Raw genomic sequence first — 20,185 nt, 5'->3', positions numbered from 1 at the left:
GTGTCATTTTTTTTTCCTTCGGGGGATGGATGCAAAAATGTTAAAGTATTTATTTTTTCTTCTTTCTAGCAAAAATGAATTTCAAAATCTTTTTTTTTTTTTTGGCAACAGGGTTTATTAGTTTTCCATAGCAAGTCACATTAGAATAAATGACAGAATATGTATTTCTATGCCTCTGAAATTTCTGTCAAACATTAATTTGTATTTTTTAAGAGTAATGATTCGAAATGTTATTATAAAGCAGGTCAGCTGAAGAACTATAATGAGACCTGGTCAGTAAAATAATCTTCATGCAAAAGTATAATGTAACAAACATTTTAGTTCAAAGCATATTTCCAGGTTAATCTAATCTGATAACCATACAAAACTGGATTAATATTTTTAATTCTGTGCCAAATTCCCCACAGGAGAACCAAAGAAAAAATAATGCAGAGAGTTTCCATCTCTCAACATATTTTCACAGTGTCCTCTTACACAGTCCTGCATTCCTTCTGGAGGAAAACTGAAGGGTTCCAGGCTGACACTGACACACAGCACACAGCACAACACACACACACACACACACACACACTCATGTGCTATGACTCAGATAACAGAGCACTGAGTGGAAAGGCGTCGTCCAATACAGATCCTACAGAGAGAAAGATTCAAATAGTCAAACTGTGAACAAAAGAGTGCCAAACAAAGTCAGACTTTATAAGTTAAAAAGTTTCTCACCCCAACCCAAGCATAAGGATGTGTGTCAAAACTAGAGAGGGTAGCAGTAACTTCAGCAAGTTTGTGTTAATATGCTTGTCATTTTTGTCTGTGTTTTTGCAGCATATTCTGTTCCGTTTTGGCCGTTTAATCATAAATGCTGCTGGTGGTACATTCTCTGGTCGGCTGGACCAGTCACAAATCCTTGCGACAGCCTCAGCTTCCTGTTTGCTTTCTGCTACAACTTCCCCCTGGAATAGAAAGCAAAGCAAATCCTCAAAATAACATCTGATCTTTTATTAATCAAAGAAGGTGTAGACACATTTGTTGAGATTTAGAGTAATTTAGCATTGCATAACTTGCACAGCTATGAATTGTCTTGAATGGGTGCCATCAGAATGACAGTCCAAACAGCTGATAAAAACCTCACAATTATCCACATGAATCCAATCCATCAATTATCAGTCTAAAGTGAAATGATGTGTGTTTGTAAGAAGGAAAGCAATTATTAAGGAACTTTAAGGCATTCTATTTCTTCTGTCTAAAATACGAGTCCATAATAAAATTTCCTCCAGTGAAAAGGCCATCTTCTGTTGTCATCAAAATCCACAGATATATTTGTTTTAGACTATTTTCACTTGTAAACAGTGCTTGAATTGTGCATGTTTCTCCTGATCAGACAAGTCAATGTTTCACTGGAGAAAGCAATATTGTGGATACAGGACTTGCAGTATAGTAGGAAGCAATGTTTCTTACAAACAAGCAGCTTTTTGCTTCACAAGACGCTCAGTGATGGACTGGAGTTGTGTGGATTACTGAGAAGTTTTTATTTGCTATTTGAGATACTGTAATTCTGATGGCACCATTTAAAGAGCAAGTGGAGAAATGCCTTTTTTTATGTGTTCTAATAAAGAAACAAATTCAAACACATCTTGTATGGGCTGATGGCGAGTACATTTTCATTTAAACCCATTATTACTGCCTATGAACATAGTGGAAGGGTGTTTATATTTTAATAAATGCAAACCTGTGCAAGAAAAACTTTATTCTTTGTTTTTTTTTTTTTTTTTTTTTTTTACCTCTGCAATGGCATATGAGTTGAAGGGTGCTGAACTGATGAGTGGAGGTGTCTGGACATGTCTAGGACTAGCATGAAAAAAAAAAATCACAACAACCAATGCGATTAGAATGATCATACACTCTCTTGTAAAAGTCTTGCAAGTACACGTGAAGCGGTTTATACACACCTGCTACAGTGAGAACTTGTCCGTGAACTACTGCTTGATTCTCGTTGTGCTTCCAGAAGCATTTTTTCCAGGTCTGTGATATCAGACAGGGCTGGTGTGCCCTCACTATGTTCACTGCATGAATCAAAGTGGAGCTCTACCCATGAGTCTGGTGGAGAAAGGTACATCACATAAAAATAATGATAATAAAAAAATTATCATCGAATGCAGTTTTCTCTTTTAGAAGCGGTGAATGTTTGATTAGGTCAGAACAAGTGTTTTTAGCAAACTGCTGAATTGGCATATTTGAACATGCAGTTCTGCTTTAGAAAGATTTATAAAAAGAAAACAGGGTCTACAAGGTGTGAATAATTTAGTTACTATTAATTCGGTTATTGTTTTCGTTGGTTATCGATGTAGATACGTTATTTAATCGAACGATATAGATTTTGGTAACTTACCATGCAGACTTTCTTCCTGAGTTATAAGTTTTTGCGCTGACATCGCTGTTCCTTGGAATTTCGAATACGTTTTAAAATGAAGTGTGTTATAAATTTTGTTTGTTTGTGAACAAAAGACATAAAACACTAAAGGTTGCTCGACCTGAAAACATACGGGACAGTATCGCGCTCCTGGAAAACACTGACGAAATCTTTTGTTTACAGACAGACACCGAGCTCTTATTGGTCAGTCCGTGGACCAATCATCTCAACCTACGTAGGTCTGAACTCGGGGGCAAACAAAAGGCACTAGAGAGTGTTGTTTTGGAAATACAATAAAATATTGTGATGTTTTTTGTACTATCTCCTACGGAGCCCCGCACATGATTGGCAAGAAAAAATTGTATGCTGAATCGAGTGAACGCAATAGCAAATGATCAAGGGAACGCAATAGTAATTGTGTGGACGCTTTAGTACATTGAGGGAACGAATTAGTCAATCGTGCGCACAATTTATTTATTTTTCCTTGCATGTCATGTACGGGGCTCCTTAATCTCCATCTCAAGTAAACTTAAATAAATAAAGTATCACTCGTAATAACTGACTTGAATGCCCTGGTCTGACAAATTCACATTCAGATAATTAGATTTTATTTTATATTAGATTTTATTTTCCTTTCCTCTCTGCACGGCAGCAGCAACAACGCGACAACTTTAATTACGCGAGACTGTGACGTCACATCCGGCGAAAGGTCGAAACGACGATAGTGAGAGAGGATACAAACGTAAAAGGAACGGTATTCTTTTTATGAAGATACAGTCTTTCATGGGATATTCAGACTCATTAATTGATCTGGTTTTCATATAAATATTATACTAGCAATATCGAAAGGTAAGACGCATGTTAAAGGATGATCCGGTTTATCTTGTGTTTATAAATAGAAAGATGTCTTCTGTCGAGCGCGAGGCCTTGTGCTCCATTTATACATTTGTCTAGATCTTGCGTTTAACTTGAATCGAATAAAAAAAAGATTTGTGAGACTCCCTGCTAATGCTGCATTAAATTAAGGAAACATGTAAAATGAAAATGAGCAAATAAATAAATAAATACACATGGTGGTTTAAGTGTGAAATGTTTGTGTGTGTTTTTTCTACGTATATTTCACAAGTACACATCCCAACACATTGTAACGTTAATATTGTAAAAACTTAACATTTCTTTAAATGTAAAATATTATTTCAAAAACTTAATATACGAAATTTTAAGTTTAAACGAAAATATTTGGGAATCCTGATATAGAGAACTGTAGGTTATTACGAATGTTGTGCTTGTGCAATGTTAATTATATGTGTTTATATATATATATATATATATATAAGAAAGGGAAAGGGTGGGTATTTTGAGGCCTGTTTTTAATTGTTAGTTTTTTCAAATTTATTATTATTTTTTCTTCAGATGTCTGAAGAGTTGGCAAAGCAGTTGAGCAATTATAAAGCTCAGCTCCAGCAGGTGGAAGCGGCGCTCTCTACAGATCCAGATAATGAAGATCTGCTTAAACTGCAGAAGGACCTCCAGGTTTGGGCCACAGTTATCCACTGCTTTTGTGAGGCATTACTACAGTAGAGAACAGTTGTGAAGTTTTTATGCATTTTTACACACTTACTGTTATAATATTTTTGTTCTTTTGTATGTGTTTGCACTGTTGAAACTTTCAGTGCTCTGCCATGTCTTTCAGGGTCCAGTTTTTGTCACTTAGGTTGGTGACTGATAGCTTCTGACAAGATGAAAAGTACCTTTCTATGTAAGTATGTTCAACAAATCATTGCTGTTATGTGTCACTATAGGAGGTGATTGAGTTGACAAAAGACCTGTTGACATCACAGCCGGTGGAGGGTGCAACCAGCACCAAAAGCTCAGAGGCAGTCGCTCCCACTCGCAGATGGAGGGTCGGAGACCATTGCTTGGCCACCTGGAACCAGGACGGACAGTGAGTATCACACGCAAACACACAGTGCTGGGAGGTATATTGATATTATTAATTGAGTGTTGATTGGGATTGTGGTTGGCTGCATTTGGAGGAGGGATTTGTGTGTGTATCCGTACTCACCTGCTTACAGTGCTGTGTGATTGGCAGGGTATATGAAGCAGAAATTGAAGAGATTGACACTGAGAACGGCACGGCAGCCGTCACCTTCGCTGGCTATGGTAATGCAGAGGTGATACCGCTTCATGTGCTCAAACCAGTGGAAGAAGGCAGGAGCAGAGAAGAGGAGGGGGGAAAGCCAAAATCCAAGTAAGTGGATGCTAAAATGACTTTTAGATCGGTTTTAATATGAAATCTGAACAGTTCCATACATCTTTATAATGAATGGTATGATTTAAACTGTAAATAAGCACAGCTGCTGGAATAGTGATGTAAGTAAAGAAATGCTTTTATTATTCAATGTTTTTTATTTATATATATTTTATTTATTTGATTGTTATTGTAAGACAAATGATCTCCAAAACTGTACTGCTTTTTAAGTGTATTAACTATAACTATTAAAAAATATAACAATATAAAGTATTTAAAAACTAATATTTCAGTATGTAGTGTTGTTTTTATCTTTGTTGTTTTAAAGAAAAAATGTGTGTGTGTTGTTGACTAGGCTCACACTGTGTATAAGAACTTTTCAAAGCATTAATTAGCAATTTTTTTTATATATATAATTAATTTTTATTATAGATTTTTCTCTTCCCCCCACCTTTTAACACGTTGTGTTCCTGGTCAAAAATGATCTGCTTACCAAAGTCTTTATGTTATTACAAAATATTGTATTCAATGTTTTTTATTAACTTGTTTTCTTTCAATAGCACAGGTTTTGTATTTTGTTTTGAAGCTGTTTTTTATTTAATCCTTATTAAGTTTATGATCTGAGTTTATCCACCTTTTTTCCTGATGTATTTTCAAAATTATTCCCATATATATATATATATATATATATATATATATATATATATATATATATATATATATATATATATTTCCCCCTTTCAACTAAATTGCATAATCTTAGATCAATGAGATTAATCATTTCCAAAAGCAATACAAAACCTGGGCTAATTGAAAGAAATCAAGTTGACAAAGTTTGAATCCAATATTTGCTGGTAACATAGCATAATGAGAGATTTACTAACCATTTATAAAAGGCCAGTGCTATAGACACTAATGCACTTTCTAGTGTTTGTGTTTGCTTATGTCTGAAAAATTCAGTTTAATGTTCTCCCATTGTGTGTTTTCTCTTAGGAAAGAGATGCTGGCAGAGCAGAGGGAATATAAGAAGAAAAAGGCCCAGAAAAAGGTGCAGCGCATGAAGGAGCTGGAGCAGGAGAGAGAAGATCAGAAATCCAAATGGCAGCAGTTTAACAATAAAGCCTATTCCAAGAATAAAAAAGGACAGGTGTGTATGAGAGAAACAGAAAAGATGACTAATCTTGCTATGGTTTTTGTTTTTAACCCTGCCATCATGTTCGTGTTGTATGATCATCTTCTCTAGGTGAAGAGGAGTATATTTGCATCTCCGGAGAGTGTGAACGGAAAAGTTGGCGTTGGCACGTGTGGTATCGCAGATAAACCCATGACTCAGTACAATGACACTTCAAAATATAACGTCAGGCACCTTATGCCCCAGTGATCTCCATTGTGTTCTGCCTGTTCCCATCCGTAATCACCAAACATAAAATTGAATCAAACTGAAACCCACTTAGAAATCGTAAACACATCTGATTGGACATGCAATAAATATAGAAACACATTCCCCTCCATGTTTTGTTTCTAGTAATAGTGGGTGTTTGTTCTGTGGATGTTGGAGCTGTTCTGTACTGAACGAGTCTCTGGATGTTGTAACTAATAAAACATCAGTCCTCAGTGAAGCACAGCTCCTGGTTAGTTTTACAGGTTTTTTCCTCAAGCTCTCAGGACCAAGTCTCTGCAGGAGCTGCTGAGGATGGGAACTCTGCTCTATAGTTTTTATAATGTGTTGAACAAACATGAATGGAACGCACTGGCTTACCTCATACATAGTGGAGCTATGGAATACTGGTTTCATTGAACATATTAAGCAGTTTTTGGTTTTGCTCTGTGTCTAATAATTCTGCTGCAGTCCATTTGTTGTTACATTTGCTTTTCAGTTTTGTATATTTACATATTTGAGATAAATAAATGTTGATTTGTCGACATTTCTATAACAATTTGTGATTTTTGCTTTTTTAAATTCAAATTGTTTCCAGCTGACATCTGTATTATAAAATTGGTCATTTCCTTCAGAAATTGTTGCACACTTTTATTTCAGAAATGTTACATTTACACACGACCATGAGACTGCAAATTACAAAAGCAGTATTCGGTCATGGAAGACAAAAACACATTGGTGAGAACAAGAAAACATCACTATTAAAATAATAGCACAAAAAAAAAATCATAGTGTAACAGCGATAGTGTAAATTAACCTATAATGGTTAAAGCTTATTACATAATCAGTCAATAAATCTACTGCTGGATTAATAATTTATCCACCACATTTCCATTTACAAACCAAGCAAATCATCAAAGCTTCATATCACACTGAATGGCTTCTTCCCATTTAAACATTATTTTAATACTTTAATCTAAAACGCAGGAATTCAGTTGCATACAGCCTTTCATACAAATCACTGTCACCAGATAAATTTGGCACACAAAATCAATTCATCTACAAAATACAATGATTTCCGATACTGAACATGGACTAGAATTTTTCACTCAGTCTGCTGATGGTATGTGCATTTATGTACAGTTTATAAAAGTGTAGGAGGATATTCTTAGGCTATTTGTTGAAATACTATGTTTTACAATGACACAAGTCATTGCTTTGATGTTAATATCCCTGTTTCTGCTAGCCATCGCATTTTAACATTTGGCCCTCCTGAAACTACATTACCCACAAGCCCCTGCATAGTCACTTGTCTAACATTTACTCAGTCCTTCTTGCATTCCTTTTCTTCTTCAATCTCCTTTTCTTCTTTCTCTTTCTCTTTTCCTTTCTCCTTGTCTCTTTTCTCTTTCTTTTTGGTCATCCGCAGGAAGGAAGGAGTACGGAACTTCTTTTTCTTCTTTTTGGGTGACTTTGGCTGACTTTCTGAAGAGCTGGTGACTGAAATGTTGTTGGCCACGGTGGTTGTTATGGAGACCTGCATCTCTTTAGTGATGCTGAGCTCTGTGACCTGTAGAGTGAGGTCATCATCCTGCATCAGGTCATCACCATCGCTGCTCTGCAGCAGAGCTGAAAGACTGTCTGAGATTAAAAAGACCTTTCAGAATGAGGTTTTCCAGCCTAAAACCATAAAACTGCAACTAATTTGGTTATCAAATCATGTGATGATATGTGAGATTATATGAGAGAATCTATACCTCCTCTTTCAGGGCTCATGAGAGGTGAAATTGACAGGGACACGGTGGAGCCGTCATATGTAGTCATTTCTCCATCTGTGAATTCCTCATCTGCCTCTGACTGAAGAGCTTGTATGTCAAGAAAACATCATTTGAAAAGGCAAATGAAAAGCAGTGGTTATCTTGAGGGTTTGAAAGTAGGGTGGCAGCAACATCTCACTGAGATGGAAAGAATGTACTGGATCAAAGAAGAAATACACTGGAGCTTACAGGAAATGCAATGTACTGAAATGTATTTGTTCAAAGTTTTCAAGTCAGGAAGATTTTTTATTTTTTATGTCTCTTATGTTCACCTAGGATGAATCGAATTGATAAAAAATACCGTAAAAAATAGTAATGTTGTCATACTGTTGTATATTTTATTGTATTTTAAAATGTAATTGATTCCTGTGATGTCAAACCTAAAATTTCCATTACGCCAGTCTTCAGCATCACATGGTTTTTTCAGAAATCATTCTCATATGCTAATTTGATGTTGAAGAAACATTTCTTATTATCATCAGAGCTGAAAACAGCTGTACAGCCTAACATTTTTGTTGCATTTGTCTCAGGATTCTTTGATGAATATGAATAAAAAAGAAAAAGAAACAGCATTTATTTGAAGTAAAAATCTTCTTCCCTTGTTGAATAAAAGTATAAATTTCTTTCAAATAAACAATCTACAGTAGCTGACCACAAAACTTTGGTAGCTGGTAGATACATTCGGTGTCCTTAAATGTAGAGTGTGCACATACCTGATTGGCTGTTCTTATTCTCCACAGTTTGTGTGTATTCATGTATCTCTGTCTCTGATTGGTTAAAAGGGTTAGGTGGTAGAGCAGCTGTTTGCTCCTCATCCTCGTAGATGAATGCCTGAAATGTAAGAATGACAAAGGGATTGACTGACTGTGTATTTTTTCTTTATTTTTTGCTACGACATTGGTTTCGGACTTCATGCTAAATTGTTTCTGCCTCAGAGTAAAAATTCAAAAAGGTAATTGTGAGATTAAGCTTAAAATATGAAAAAAGGATACATTTCACAATTACCATTTTTGACTGATGAGGAAACCAAAAACTGATTAAAATGAGTTGAATTCAGCTGTTGTACTCATTGTAGGGAGTCATGTGGTGATTTCATGGTGAAAATCACATGACATGAGACTCTACATAGAATACAATAGCTTTTTCTAGGTTGCTGATGTTACTGAGGTTTCATCTAATTTTTAACATAACTTTCAAAAGTATTGTTACACTAGAAAAGTTATAAAGCATGCTTTTAAAGGGAGTTTGACTGGTACTCGTGTTTGTGTTGGATTTATTGGTGTAGTTACGCACTGGTCCAGGAGGCTTGTCAATAACAATGTCTGCCAGTAGCTGAGACTTGGGTCCAGCTGTCATCAGATCTACTCTGTTCTGCTCCCGAATCTAAACCAGCACAAACAAAGCAGTGCTTTAGTGTCCAGAACACAATCTGTAGACACAGTCTGTATTTTCATTCTCTCTGTCAAAATACCTTATTTCTTTTTTTCAGTACTTCACTGGGGTTAGTATTAAGTGGGACAAACTGGTTGGGGTCTTCAATCCTTATTGGGGTGTCTTTGCAGCTCCCTGACTCTTCTAACTTCATCCACTAAAAAAGAAAGAAAATAATGAATAAAAATAATATTAGTGAATATTAAACATACATAAAACAGGTAAATAATTGTTTTATTATTATATTTTTAATATTTAATAATATTTTAACAATAAAAGTTAATGAAAGATGAAAAAATACATATTTCTACTCTACTGGACTGATCTAGAGAAGATAATTCTCCCTCAAAAAATAAAAAAGTCGTGACTGTCTTATTTCATAAATCTGTGTATATTATGTAATTATTTATTACTTAATATATCTCAGTTACATATCTTATTGTTTTTTTTAGTCTGAGAGGGTAACATGCTTCCATACTGATCATTGATTAACAACACTGAACACTGACTTTATAGTCATTAAGCTGATGAAGTGAATTTACTGTATAGATAATACTAAATCACAGCTGTGTGAAATCCTCAATGTTGTTTGCAAATATGTTTGTGCATGATCATATGCAAGGATACCATGGTTTTTGTACGGGGGCTGCAGGTCCCGTTGATGGACTCCTCAGGTACGTTGACTTTCAAGTAGCAGTTTGGTGAGTTCAGCCATCGTATCCTCTCCCTGTCCCGCTTCTGTGCCAGGAAATGCAACGGACTCTGTGGAAGGACGTCCTTTTCCTCTAGTCCCACCGCTGTGACGGTCGCTGGGATCTCCACATCGTTGTTGTGTCGAGGCTTCTCTTTAACTATGGGATGCCTGTATGTGTAACCTGTTCTGTAACCCTGGAAACACAAGTGTCATGTTAGCTATCACTATTGTTTTTTTACTGTTAAATATTTAACAATACATGCTCAATGGCATGTAAAGACAACATTTAAATGTTGCTAACACTAATCTGGTATAGATCAGCTCACAGACTACTCACTAAGTTATCTAACATCCTCATAAGTGACTCGAATTCTGCCTCTCCAACCCTCCATCTGATCTGTCCGTCTGGCTTTTGTCCACTGGGATTTTTCGTGGGAGCAGTTTTCAGACTTGTTCTGTCTAACAAGCACAGGTTGTCAACACCACCCGCGCATAACAGAGCGCTAACCTGAAGAGAAACAAAGACAGAAAGTTGAACCGCTCTACAAATCTACTGGCAGAGTTTAAAGGAGATCTGTTACGCCCCTTTTTACAAGATATCCTCAGAACGTGTCTGTGATTTTTCATTGTGTATGTCTCTTTAAATGCTAATGAGCTGCTGCTCCCAACCCTCTTTTCCAGAATGAGGCTGTGCCTTTACCGCTTGTACATCAGATATTCTGCCAAAAAACATCTGTTTGGTTTTGATCATCAAGTCTATTGCGCTGAAATCATGTGTTTTAAACCATTAAACTTCTGGTATATACAGTTCTCTGAGTGCACACATATCCGAAGCCCGCACAGTAAGGGACTGTCACACGGCATGCGAGTAATGTTACTACACAAAAATCTTACATGTCCTACTGCTATTAAACTGTCAGATACACACAAGTTTATGTTAAAAACACATGTAAGTTACAAAAACCGTTGGTTATGTATACTAAGGTAAACAGCTGGGAAAGAAACTGCATGTTTATATTAGATCTGCATGGCAGCAGCGTGTAATAATACAGTAAATGAATCAATAAAACCACTGCTCTCTTGTCTCCTCTGAGGATGGGACTCTAAACAGTGCTCTGTGATCTTGAGTGCAGCCAAAGACAGAGCAGTTAGCATGTTTTGCTTGAACTTTCACCATGGCGTTAAAACTGGTATACCGTTGTTGCTTGCGAAAAAACAATGATTTGCGGCATAATAATATTGCGGTAATATTATAATAAAATCCCTTTTCTAAATCACGGGGAAACAAAATCTGACGCTCATTTTTTTTTCTTTACAAGCTTGCAGAAAAAGGCTTACCAAATTTTTTTACTATGCTGTGTTCTATGTCACATTTTCTGGGTTGGTAGATCCACCGGGGATCCCATTATAGCACTTAAACATGGTAAAAGTCAGATTTTCGTTATATGTCACCTTTAAACAAAGCTGGAATGATCTGGGGCTTTCATTCATTCAAAAAAAAAAAAAAAAGATTGGCAGCTTGGTTGTCAATCCATTCCATTTTCTGTGTTTTCCAGATTTTTGTTTAATCCAGTACATATATTACTTTTTCATTAAGTGTATGTATTTGTATTAGTTTATATATTTGCATGTGTTTGTATTTCAGTTTTAAATGTGTCTGTGTGTACCTGTATCTCACAAGCTTGGTGGCTGTGATAAAGATAATGAAAAGCTTCCTCTGTTGTCTCTCCAAATGCCAGTAAACCCTGATTCCTCAGGACCAAAACCTAAAAGCAAGCAGAATTACCTCAGTGTGTGTCGAATCCAGCATTCAGTAATGCTAAAAATATTTCTAGAAATACAATACTAAGCGATATTATATTGACTACAACTATAAAACAAGTCAACAACTATTAACAAAAAATTCTAAAAAGCATATTTTCACTTGGCAGTGGTGAAGATCTGCTATTTTTCTCTGCTTAGGCTTTGCCATGCTGTACTATAGTGAACTCCTAATGGTAGTCATGCCAACGGGAAGCAGAATTCACAGACTGTCACCTTGGCAGTGGGACCAAGAGCTTTCTGAAGCTCCATCTTCTCCTGCTCGTTGGCTAAATCACCATGGTAGCTAAAATAAGACACCTCCCCCAGCAGCAAAGCTTCATGGGAAATGGGTAAGATGCCACATTTCATAGAAGAGACCTACAGGACAGACAGAAGTTGCAATGTGTGTGTGTTACACTTTAACAGGCAGGGTGAATGCTGGGTCTGTGCCAATGGTTTTTAAGGGTCTGGGAAACACTCAGCAAACTTCCAAAAGGGCCGCAGGACATGTGTGTTATTACTCACGGCAGCTGTAGTTGGTGTGTATGTATGAATAACACATTTGGCATCTGGTCGGGCAGAATACACTGCAGAATGTGGTTTGAATCCCAAAACATCCACAGGTAATGCCGTGAACCCCTGATCAACCACCTCACCAATCATATTCACCTTCACCTTTGAAAACCAAACATTACAAGAGAATGATTAACATTATTTAATGCCTTTCATATTTTCTTCCACGTATTTCATATCATGTTGTAATTGTATTCAGTTGTCAGGGTTTCCAACTTGATCATTCATGTTCAGGATGTGTGTGGGTGCGTGTACCAGACTAGCTGCTGTGGCCTCTAAGAACGACAGTCCTTTAGGAAGAATAAGAATATGATCCTGCTCTTTACTGATACGCAGCTGGAGAAGAAAATAACAGATGAAGAGTGGAAGAGAGCGAAAGAAACACAGAGAGAGAATAGTGAGACATTATAATAGATATTGGTATCAGACATGGCTCCAGCTCCTCATAACCAGCTCTGCTGATGTGGACCTTTTCAAAAGCTACACCTTTTTACCTAAAGGATGCATTGTAATACCTTAAAGGTATGTTTCAGTATCTAAAGTCTACATTTTAGGACCTAAAAAATATGTATTAGTACTTTTTAAAACGGCACCACTCCAATGACAATAATCCATCTGATGCTTTTGTGGTTTAGTGGTTTGTGAGTCATGACAGATCAGAGCTGAAGTAGAATTTACAGATTTCTGTCTATTATTTCCACAATGGCAGCTATTCTCTTGTCTCTCTGCATTGTTCGGACTTTTAAGCCATAGCTATGGTAACCAGTGTTGTTTAAACAAAAGCATCTCATTTTATTACATGCAAAATGACAGTGAGCACAGTCAGTCCTAGGTTGGATTTGAAAAACAACGTGTGCTGCAAAGAAAAAAGCCAAGTGTGCAACATATGTGAGTACTCACAGTTATATACGTATTTGGGAAGTGGGTATGTCCGTATAGGTCTAGCAGCCGGTACAAGCAGGCGAGTTTACAACGGCCCTGCCTCTCAGCTTTAGAACAATTAAACCACTCCACACCACACAGATCATTCACTGGACTAACTGACCCTGCACCTAGAAACACACGCACAGCCAAACAACAAAAATAAATATCTGGCTTGATCTGAGCTTCTGATAACCATACAGAATTACATGCTTGCCATCTGTTGACCATAGCAACAACAGATACTCTTCAATGGGAATGTTTAAAGTGTTAATGAAAGTGTGTGTTTGTGCACTCACTGCTGGGACTGTATACTCCAGTGTTGCTAAGTGTATTGCTGAAGATCAGTTGTGCGAGGTGACCGAGGAGACCACTGGAGTTACTGCCTTTGGAGCACTGCTCCTTTACCATGCACTCCAGCTCCTCCTTAAAGTCCTGCAACAAACACACACATTTTAACATGTTATCAACACATGCGTGTCAGTGCATTAGTAAACGAAATATCAAACCAAGTGGCATTTATTTTAAAGAAATAATAATCAATTTAATCAATATTCTGATCATTTAACACACAAACTGACTTTTGCAGTCACTTAAAAGACCAGTTGGTTAACTGTAATTGCAAGGAAAAGGTTTGCATAAACTGTTTGCAGTTGCTACTCCATATTTTGGTGATTTTATTTAATCTACACTAACAGTCAAAAGTTTGGGGTCAGTGAAATTTGTTCGGCAATACACTTTGCAATTGATTAAAATATTACAGGAAAAATGTATCATGGTTTTCCACAAAAATATTAAACTACACTGTTTTTCAACAAATAATAACAAAGACAAGGGACTTTGATAATAATAAGAAATGTTTCTTTTGATATTTTAATTTTTTTTAAATTAATTCCTCTAAGGCAAGGCTAAAATATTAAACTGTTTTAAACAGATAATAATAAAAATGTTTCTTTTAATACGTTTTAAAATGCAGTTTATTCCTCAGAATTTTCAGCAGTACAGAGTGTTTCTAATACATTGATTTGTAGTTCAAATTACATTTTAAAACATATTAAAACAGAAAACCATTATTAATATTAAATAGTAATAATATTTCACAATGTGATGTTTTTCAGCAGTAAATGCAGCCTCTGAGAGCATAAGAAAAAAAGTACTTCATTTTAAGTGAGACGTTCTCAAATATAGGACATTTCTGATTTGTTCATAGCTCATTCTTTCATGGTATCAAATAATCACTGACAACAAAACAGGCTTTAAGAGAAAAGTTCAGTAAACAAAACATCCAGTCATGTGTGTCTTTGCCGTGAAACAGTACAGAGAAGTTGACATGCCCTGCAGAGAGCCGTACTTAATCTAATACATTTAAAACAGCATTTTATGCTTTTTTATAATTACAAAGCATGCTGCTTGTATGGCCTCAAGCATGAATATCTGTACTTTAACATACAAATATGCTGCACCAAAGAACCATTTAGTATAATCCACTAATGAAGAAAAAACAGTGATTAAAATAATACAATAAACATGCTGACCAGTTATAGAATAAGAAGACATAAGCTTTAAACTTTAACTTAAAATAGTGATGTTGATTTAAAAACAAAAGTTATGGTCATCACATCATTGAAATTAAGAGTTTAAACTATGAACTTCCACCTTTAAAGCCTCAGGACTGCAACAGATGAAAGATGTAGCTGTGTAATAGGCCAAAACCAGGACATGAACAACCGTCATGCAGTTTGGGTGATTATACAGCTTCAAATTTTGCATATTATATGGATATTAAAAAGAGATAAAGCTATAATCAGATAAGAGACTGAGCTTCATCTAAGGCCTCAGAAATGTGCCTCTCTATAGAGTTACGGCCCTCAAACATGATGCACAGAAATCATTACGGGTTCTTTATTCAGTTCACCCACTCCCAGTATTTCTGATTATCTGTGCATGGTTACTACTGGCAACGGATCTCCACTTGTTGGTTGTTATGCAATCAAATAAGCGTGGGCTCCTCTTAAAATGCAAAGGGAGGGAGAGAGAGAAAGAGCATGCGAATTCTCACTTTGGTGCGAGTGTGTGGGAGTGACGACTCACTGGACTCCGTAGAATCTGTGTAACTCTCTTTCTCTGCTCCATCATGTTGAAGTCCTGCCTCAGGTCAGGTGACATAGCGCTGCTCCTCAGAGCTTCGGGGGACTGGAGTTCTTCTGCGCTCTCGCTGTAGACCTTCTTCACATTAAGACTGGATGGGCGCAAACCGCCCTCTTCATCGCCTGCACTCATCTCAACACACTCACCCTCGCTCATACATAAACACACAACACACAACCTTCTGCTTCAGAGAGAAAGAGAGAGAGAGAGAGAGAGAGAGAGAGAGAGAGAGAATGTTTTTCTGATCCACTTGAAGCTGTGTTCACAATTTCTGCATGAATACGAAAAGGTCAGGGCATTCTAGATAACAAATTAATTGTCTAAACACACACATACAAATAAACGCCCTCTCACACTCCTTCATGTCTGCTCTCCAGCTGACATCCTATATAAGTCATGCATGTCAGCACGTAGCCCACAGAGAACATTCACACATCAAATGCCCCTCTATCCACCCTGGTAGCCCGAAATCACCCCAACAGGTTTTATTTTGAACCTGAATTAATTTTGTTGGAATTTAAATGAGTTTTTTATTGCTTAACTGTGTATAATTGTTTTGAATCACGTCTGGTATGTATCTTAACATATAAGAGCAATCTATCAAGTAACGGATCGGAACCCTGCCTTCTCAAGAAAAGTAATTTTCCCAAAAACGAGTTTCGCAACCACCGCCTGCGCGCGTTTAAGAAATCTGCTGTCTCAAAACGTAGCGAGTTGCATTCCTTAACACTATTGACATGTATTATTGGTGCGAGCAGAATTTTTTTCGGCGTCACACAGAACTTTTGGCCTTCATGTGCGCGCTCCGCATCAGTTTGCTACAGAACTGCGCACGCATTTAACGAAATACTGTCTAGATAGGCAGTTCAAAAGATTTTGATGCACTAATATTGTGTAGCTGCTGCACTATATAACTAAACATCAAATTTAAGCTGAATATTTAATATCCATAAAGATGAAAACCGATTTATTTTCATTCATTTAAAGATAACGTATAAGTTAACTGAAAAAGTCGCGAAGCTCTTGCTTTGCCATCTAAGCATTAGTCACATAAATAAATAAATACTCACCTTTCTCGGTCTCAGTTTAAATGTAATCCCAGAACTGCAGCAGGAAACATGTTAACTATATAAAGCGGCTCCAGACAGAATAACTAACAGCAGCACATCAGACGCATCCGAGTCTCAGTTTCTTCCATCTAGAGCCGTGACTCTGTTGCGCGCATCAGGATGTGTTTTGCGTGGGAACTTGGTGAGGGGATCACGTGATCGGTCCTGTCCGCCCACAGGACCACCGCGACCCCCCGAGTCTTATCTTTAAAATACACAGATAGAATTTATACAAACGCGAAGATACGAACCAGATGTTAGACATCAAACGCACACACGCAGACATTTATACAGCCCTGCTGAGGCTGTTTTGTTTGGCCACTTTATAACAGTTTTGCTCTTAAGCACCCATAAATAATGAGCATGTATATATAATATATTCTATATTGCCCATAAAAAGCTTATTGTATTTATGTCTCACATATAAACTGACCCTGAGGCTTTTGGTTTTATTTGTAGACCTGCTTGCATCTGTTTGAGTGTAAAACATTTATTAAATGTTTACTTCACTTACCCATTGAATGACCTAAATGTTATCACTTTTTTCCTCTCATAAAAAAACACTAAGATGTTATCCCTCATTACAAAAGTTGGTTTAGCTCCAAACTCTCAGCAACCACACTGACCTAGAACTCCTAAGATAAGAACGGAATAAGAAAACAAAGTGAAGTTGCAAAGTTGTCTCTTTTTCATGATGTTTCTCATCTTACACTTCACACAAACACACGTTTTATAACACAAAACAAACTTTATCTAGGCTATGTCAAAACTGCTCTAAACTTGAGTTTGGCCTCCTGGATCTGACATCTCTCATGACTGGTTCTGTTCTTTTTCATCCACCACATTGTTCGCTCAGTGAATCATTTAACCCTGCACACGCCAGCGCTCTGACAAACCTTCCCCTTTATGAATGTGGATAATTACCCTAATTACTTCATACCTGAGCAAAAGAATGACTAACAATGATTCATTATTCTTTAAATGATCCTGCACATGAGCACCTGCTTTTGTTTGGCTGATGTATCCTAAGAGAATTTTCTCCATTGCTAAAGAGTTTTGTATTTTCAAAGTGATTTGTAAATTGTTTATGTCCAATACTGAAGATATTCTAAGGTGTTAGTGGAGAATATATAAAAACAATATGTTTTAAATGAAATGTTCTTTTATTCTTGGGTTCCCATGGGTTTGATTAGCATGAGTTTCCCAATTATCATTGGATTAGTTTAAATTAATTATTCCATACATAAAAGTATGTGGTAACACTTTATTTTAAGATGTCCTTGTTACACGTTACATGTGATTACTATTACAATAACAATAAATGATGCATATAATTACATGCAGATAACCCTAAACCAAACCCTAATCCTAACCATATAGTATAATTAACTACAACAGAAGTTAATTAATATTACTCAGAACTTAAATGTAAAATTACACAGTAACAGGGACACCTTGAAATAAAGTGTAACCAATTATGTAAATAGCACTATTCCTAGGATTGTTCCATACATAACATTTCTAAATAAGATTAGCCATTTGTTGTAAATATATGGTAAATATATAAGATTTTATAAAATTATTATTATTATATTTTAAAAATATCTGCAATATATGTATGTATATATATATATATATATATATATATATATATATATATATATATATATATATATATATATATATATAGTAACATAAATGTCTTTATTATCACTTTTAAGCAATTTAAAGCATTCTTGCTTAATTTGTCATTAATAATAATAATGTATTTCACAATATTCCTGCTTTTGCTGTATTTTTGGATCAAATAAATACAGGCTTGGTGAGCATAAGAGATGTCTTTAAAAAACATGAAAAAACTTCATGTTGAGTGGTAGTGTAATGTAGGCGTATTTCTTGTATTTTATTCATGCATTGCAATGTGTGGGTTAAAGGAAATGTCTGTAAACCTTAACCATTTTTCTACAGATTTTAGAACTCAAGGTAGAGTTAGTTATGAGACTAACATGTAGTAGGAGTAGTTAAGGTTTTTAGAACACTTACTTTGACAATTTGAGTTAATAGTGTTTGTGTCTTCGGATGATGGAGTCTGAAAGAAAGACTTGGCTGACATTAAAGTCAGTCAGTCCCATGTGCATATTGTTCCACCTCTGACCTTATGAATATGGCGAATACAATTTAAGCACAGATATGTTAAAATCATGTCCTCTGTCCAAAACTCTTGTCACTAAAACAGTTTTGGATGCATGTCCGTATATTTGTTTGTCACTTGTTAAATCGAGGAGGTTGACTACTATGTCTTTGACTTTCCAGATGTCACAGAACAGTAAAAATAACTGAATTGTACATTTAAAAGACAGAAAAAAGCAAGTAGAAAGTCTCATGTCTCAAGTTAGGCACATCTGGCCAATTTCCCACGAGGATGTTGCATAACCGCAGGGCTGTTTATTCTTGAGGCATACACTCACATACACACAAACTGTTGACTCCAGTCTTCCCATTCAGCTCTGTTCAATTCAGATGATCTGTTTTGATGATGGTTTTAAAGTCATCAGGATATCTTATGACTGTAATTAAGCTCTGTTGGAACTGAAAATTACACTTTCTAATGTTGTTTTTGTGCAGTTGTTGAATAATTGAAGTCTCATGCATTACAAATATTTGCATTTCAGGCTTTTTCTTTTGGCAGGCGACATAATTGCTGGCATTTTAGAGGTTGTTTGTTATAGTAATGTCACCAGTTGTTTTTGTGTTGTTACAGGCTTGCAGCTGACATGTTTGGTTGTAAGAGTGTTTTTGCATGTGATACTGCACATGAGAGGCCTGTGACATTTTTTAAGGTCATGTGAAATAAAAATGGAGTCCGTGGCTCACATAAAATTGAGTTTCTGTAGCATTTCTGAAGCTTCAGCATTCAGCAGTGCTAGTAATATCATGATGATGATAGTGTAGCAACCATGCTGTATTTTTAGTGAATATTAGTATGCTGCTACGCTGCATACAGTAGGCTACAGTGAGTTTCAGCAGTGTCTTCCTTTACAATCGGCTCTTACCTCCTACACTCACTCCATACAGCCTGACTCATGTCCATGTATCTGAGAGACAGAACAAGGGAGAGAAATAAAACAGTAGAAAGAAAAAAATATAATGTATTTTGAAATCAAACAGAGTGCAAGTGATCACCCTATCTGCGTCTAATCTGTGTGTGTTTGAATGTCAGTGGAAAAACGTAATAAGGTGATGCTCTGTTCTCACTCTGTGATGTTTTTCCTCATATGCTCATATTCAAGTAATTCTCTTTCTTCTGACAGTTATTAAAAATTCACACGTAGAATAAAAATGCTGACCTGAGATCAGCTCCCTCTGCTTCCTGAATTGTTTTTATTGGAATATAAAAGAGTCTCTTCTCAGCATGGAGTCATGCTGTTCTCTGGTGGATGTTTGTTGAACTACAGAGAAATAAGAGAACGCAGATATCTTAGAACTATTGGACAATTTGTGGGGAAGTCGTGGCCTAATGGTTAGAGGGTTGGACTCCCAATCGAAGGGTTCTATGCTCTCAATGTCAAATGCAGAAATGTTAATCCATGCATTTATGACCTCATGGTTAGATTATTGTAATGCTTTATTGGGTGGTTGTTCTGCACACTTAGTAA

General features: G+C 36.3%; 3 protein-coding genes across 7 annotated transcripts; 1 reads left to right on the top strand and 2 right to left on the bottom strand.

Annotated features, from left to right (window-relative positions):
- Nucleotides 1-89: 89 nt before the first annotated feature.
- bnip4 (BCL2 interacting protein 4) lies at nt 90-2,613 on the bottom strand. The gene is made up of 5 exons (XM_052580546.1): nt 2,384-2,613; nt 1,944-2,091; nt 1,776-1,842; nt 718-947; nt 90-631 (listed from the first exon to the last, which is right to left on the bottom strand). The coding sequence occupies exons 1-5, from the start codon at nt 2,424-2,426 to the stop codon at nt 586-588; spliced, it is 534 nt and encodes a 177-aa protein (XP_052436506.1). The 5' UTR covers nt 2,427-2,613; the 3' UTR covers nt 90-585.
- A 471-nt stretch (nt 2,614-3,084) lies between these two features.
- smndc1 (survival motor neuron domain containing 1) lies at nt 3,085-6,592 on the top strand. The gene is made up of 6 exons (XM_052580544.1): nt 3,085-3,253; nt 3,818-3,937; nt 4,207-4,349; nt 4,497-4,655; nt 5,649-5,802; nt 5,899-6,592. Exons 2-6 carry the CDS (start codon nt 3,818-3,820, stop codon nt 6,034-6,036), a joined length of 714 nt encoding a protein of 237 aa, XP_052436504.1. The 5' UTR covers nt 3,085-3,253; the 3' UTR covers nt 6,037-6,592.
- Nucleotides 6,593-6,821: 229 nt separating this feature from the next.
- add3b (adducin 3 (gamma) b) lies at nt 6,822-16,657 on the bottom strand. Of its 5 annotated transcripts, none has more exons than XM_052580539.1 (15): nt 16,491-16,657; nt 15,364-15,604; nt 13,572-13,707; nt 13,252-13,403; nt 12,607-12,687; nt 12,304-12,453; nt 12,013-12,156; nt 11,643-11,741; nt 10,313-10,483; nt 9,909-10,169; nt 9,322-9,438; nt 9,144-9,233; nt 8,564-8,681; nt 7,791-7,898; nt 6,822-7,674 (listed from the first exon to the last, which is right to left on the bottom strand). In XM_052580539.1, the coding sequence occupies exons 2-15, from the start codon at nt 15,574-15,576 to the stop codon at nt 7,358-7,360; spliced, it is 2,157 nt and encodes a 718-aa protein (XP_052436499.1). In that variant the 5' UTR covers nt 15,577-15,604; nt 16,491-16,657; the 3' UTR covers nt 6,822-7,357. The 5 variants fall into 5 exon arrangements, with proteins under 5 accessions (XP_052436499.1, XP_052436498.1, XP_052436500.1 ...); XM_052580538.1 differs by having other exon boundaries at nt 15,364-15,601; XM_052580540.1 differs by having other exon boundaries at nt 15,364-15,691; nt 16,491-16,652.
- Nucleotides 16,658-20,185: the final 3,528 nt, after the last annotated feature.

The sequence above is a fragment of the Carassius gibelio genome, chromosome B17 (assembly GCF_023724105.1).
Source record: "Carassius gibelio isolate Cgi1373 ecotype wild population from Czech Republic chromosome B17, carGib1.2-hapl.c, whole genome shotgun sequence".
NCBI classification, from domain to species: domain Eukaryota; kingdom Metazoa; phylum Chordata; class Actinopteri; order Cypriniformes; family Cyprinidae; genus Carassius; species Carassius gibelio.
Note: the sequence above shows the minus strand (reverse complement) of the source record. Positions and strands in the feature narration are given on the sequence as shown.

Bases quoted from the DNA above. Each gene is read 5' to 3' on its own strand.
- add3b (XM_052580539.1), bottom strand. From the start codon at position 15,576: ATGAGCGAGGGTGAGTGTGTTGAGATGAGTGCAGGCGATGAAGAGGGC. The intron at 13,708-15,363 runs GTGAGTCGTCAC...TGTTTGTTGCAG, and splicing joins CACAGATTCTACGGAGTCCA to GACTTTAAGGAGGAGCTGGA. The intron at 11,742-12,012 runs GTGACAGTCTGT...GCTTGCTTTTAG, and splicing joins CTCTTGGTCCCACTGCCAAG to GTTTTGGTCCTGAGGAATCA.
- bnip4 (XM_052580546.1), bottom strand. From the start codon at position 2,426: ATGTCAGCGCAAAAACTTATAACTCAGGAAGAAAGTCTGCATG. The intron at 2,092-2,383 runs GTAAGTTACCAA...TTTCTCCACCAG, and splicing joins TCAGGAAGAAAGTCTGCATG to ACTCATGGGTAGAGCTCCAC. The intron at 1,843-1,943 runs GTGTGTATAAAC...TTTTCATGCTAG, and splicing joins ACAAGTTCTCACTGTAGCAG to TCCTAGACATGTCCAGACAC.
- smndc1 (XM_052580544.1), top strand. From the start codon at position 3,818: ATGTCTGAAGAGTTGGCAAAGCAGTTGAGCAATTATAAAGCTCAGCTC. The intron at 3,938-4,206 runs GTTTGGGCCACA...GTGTCACTATAG, and splicing joins AACTGCAGAAGGACCTCCAG to GAGGTGATTGAGTTGACAAA. The intron at 4,350-4,496 runs GTGAGTATCACA...TGTGATTGGCAG, and splicing joins ACCTGGAACCAGGACGGACA to GGTATATGAAGCAGAAATTG.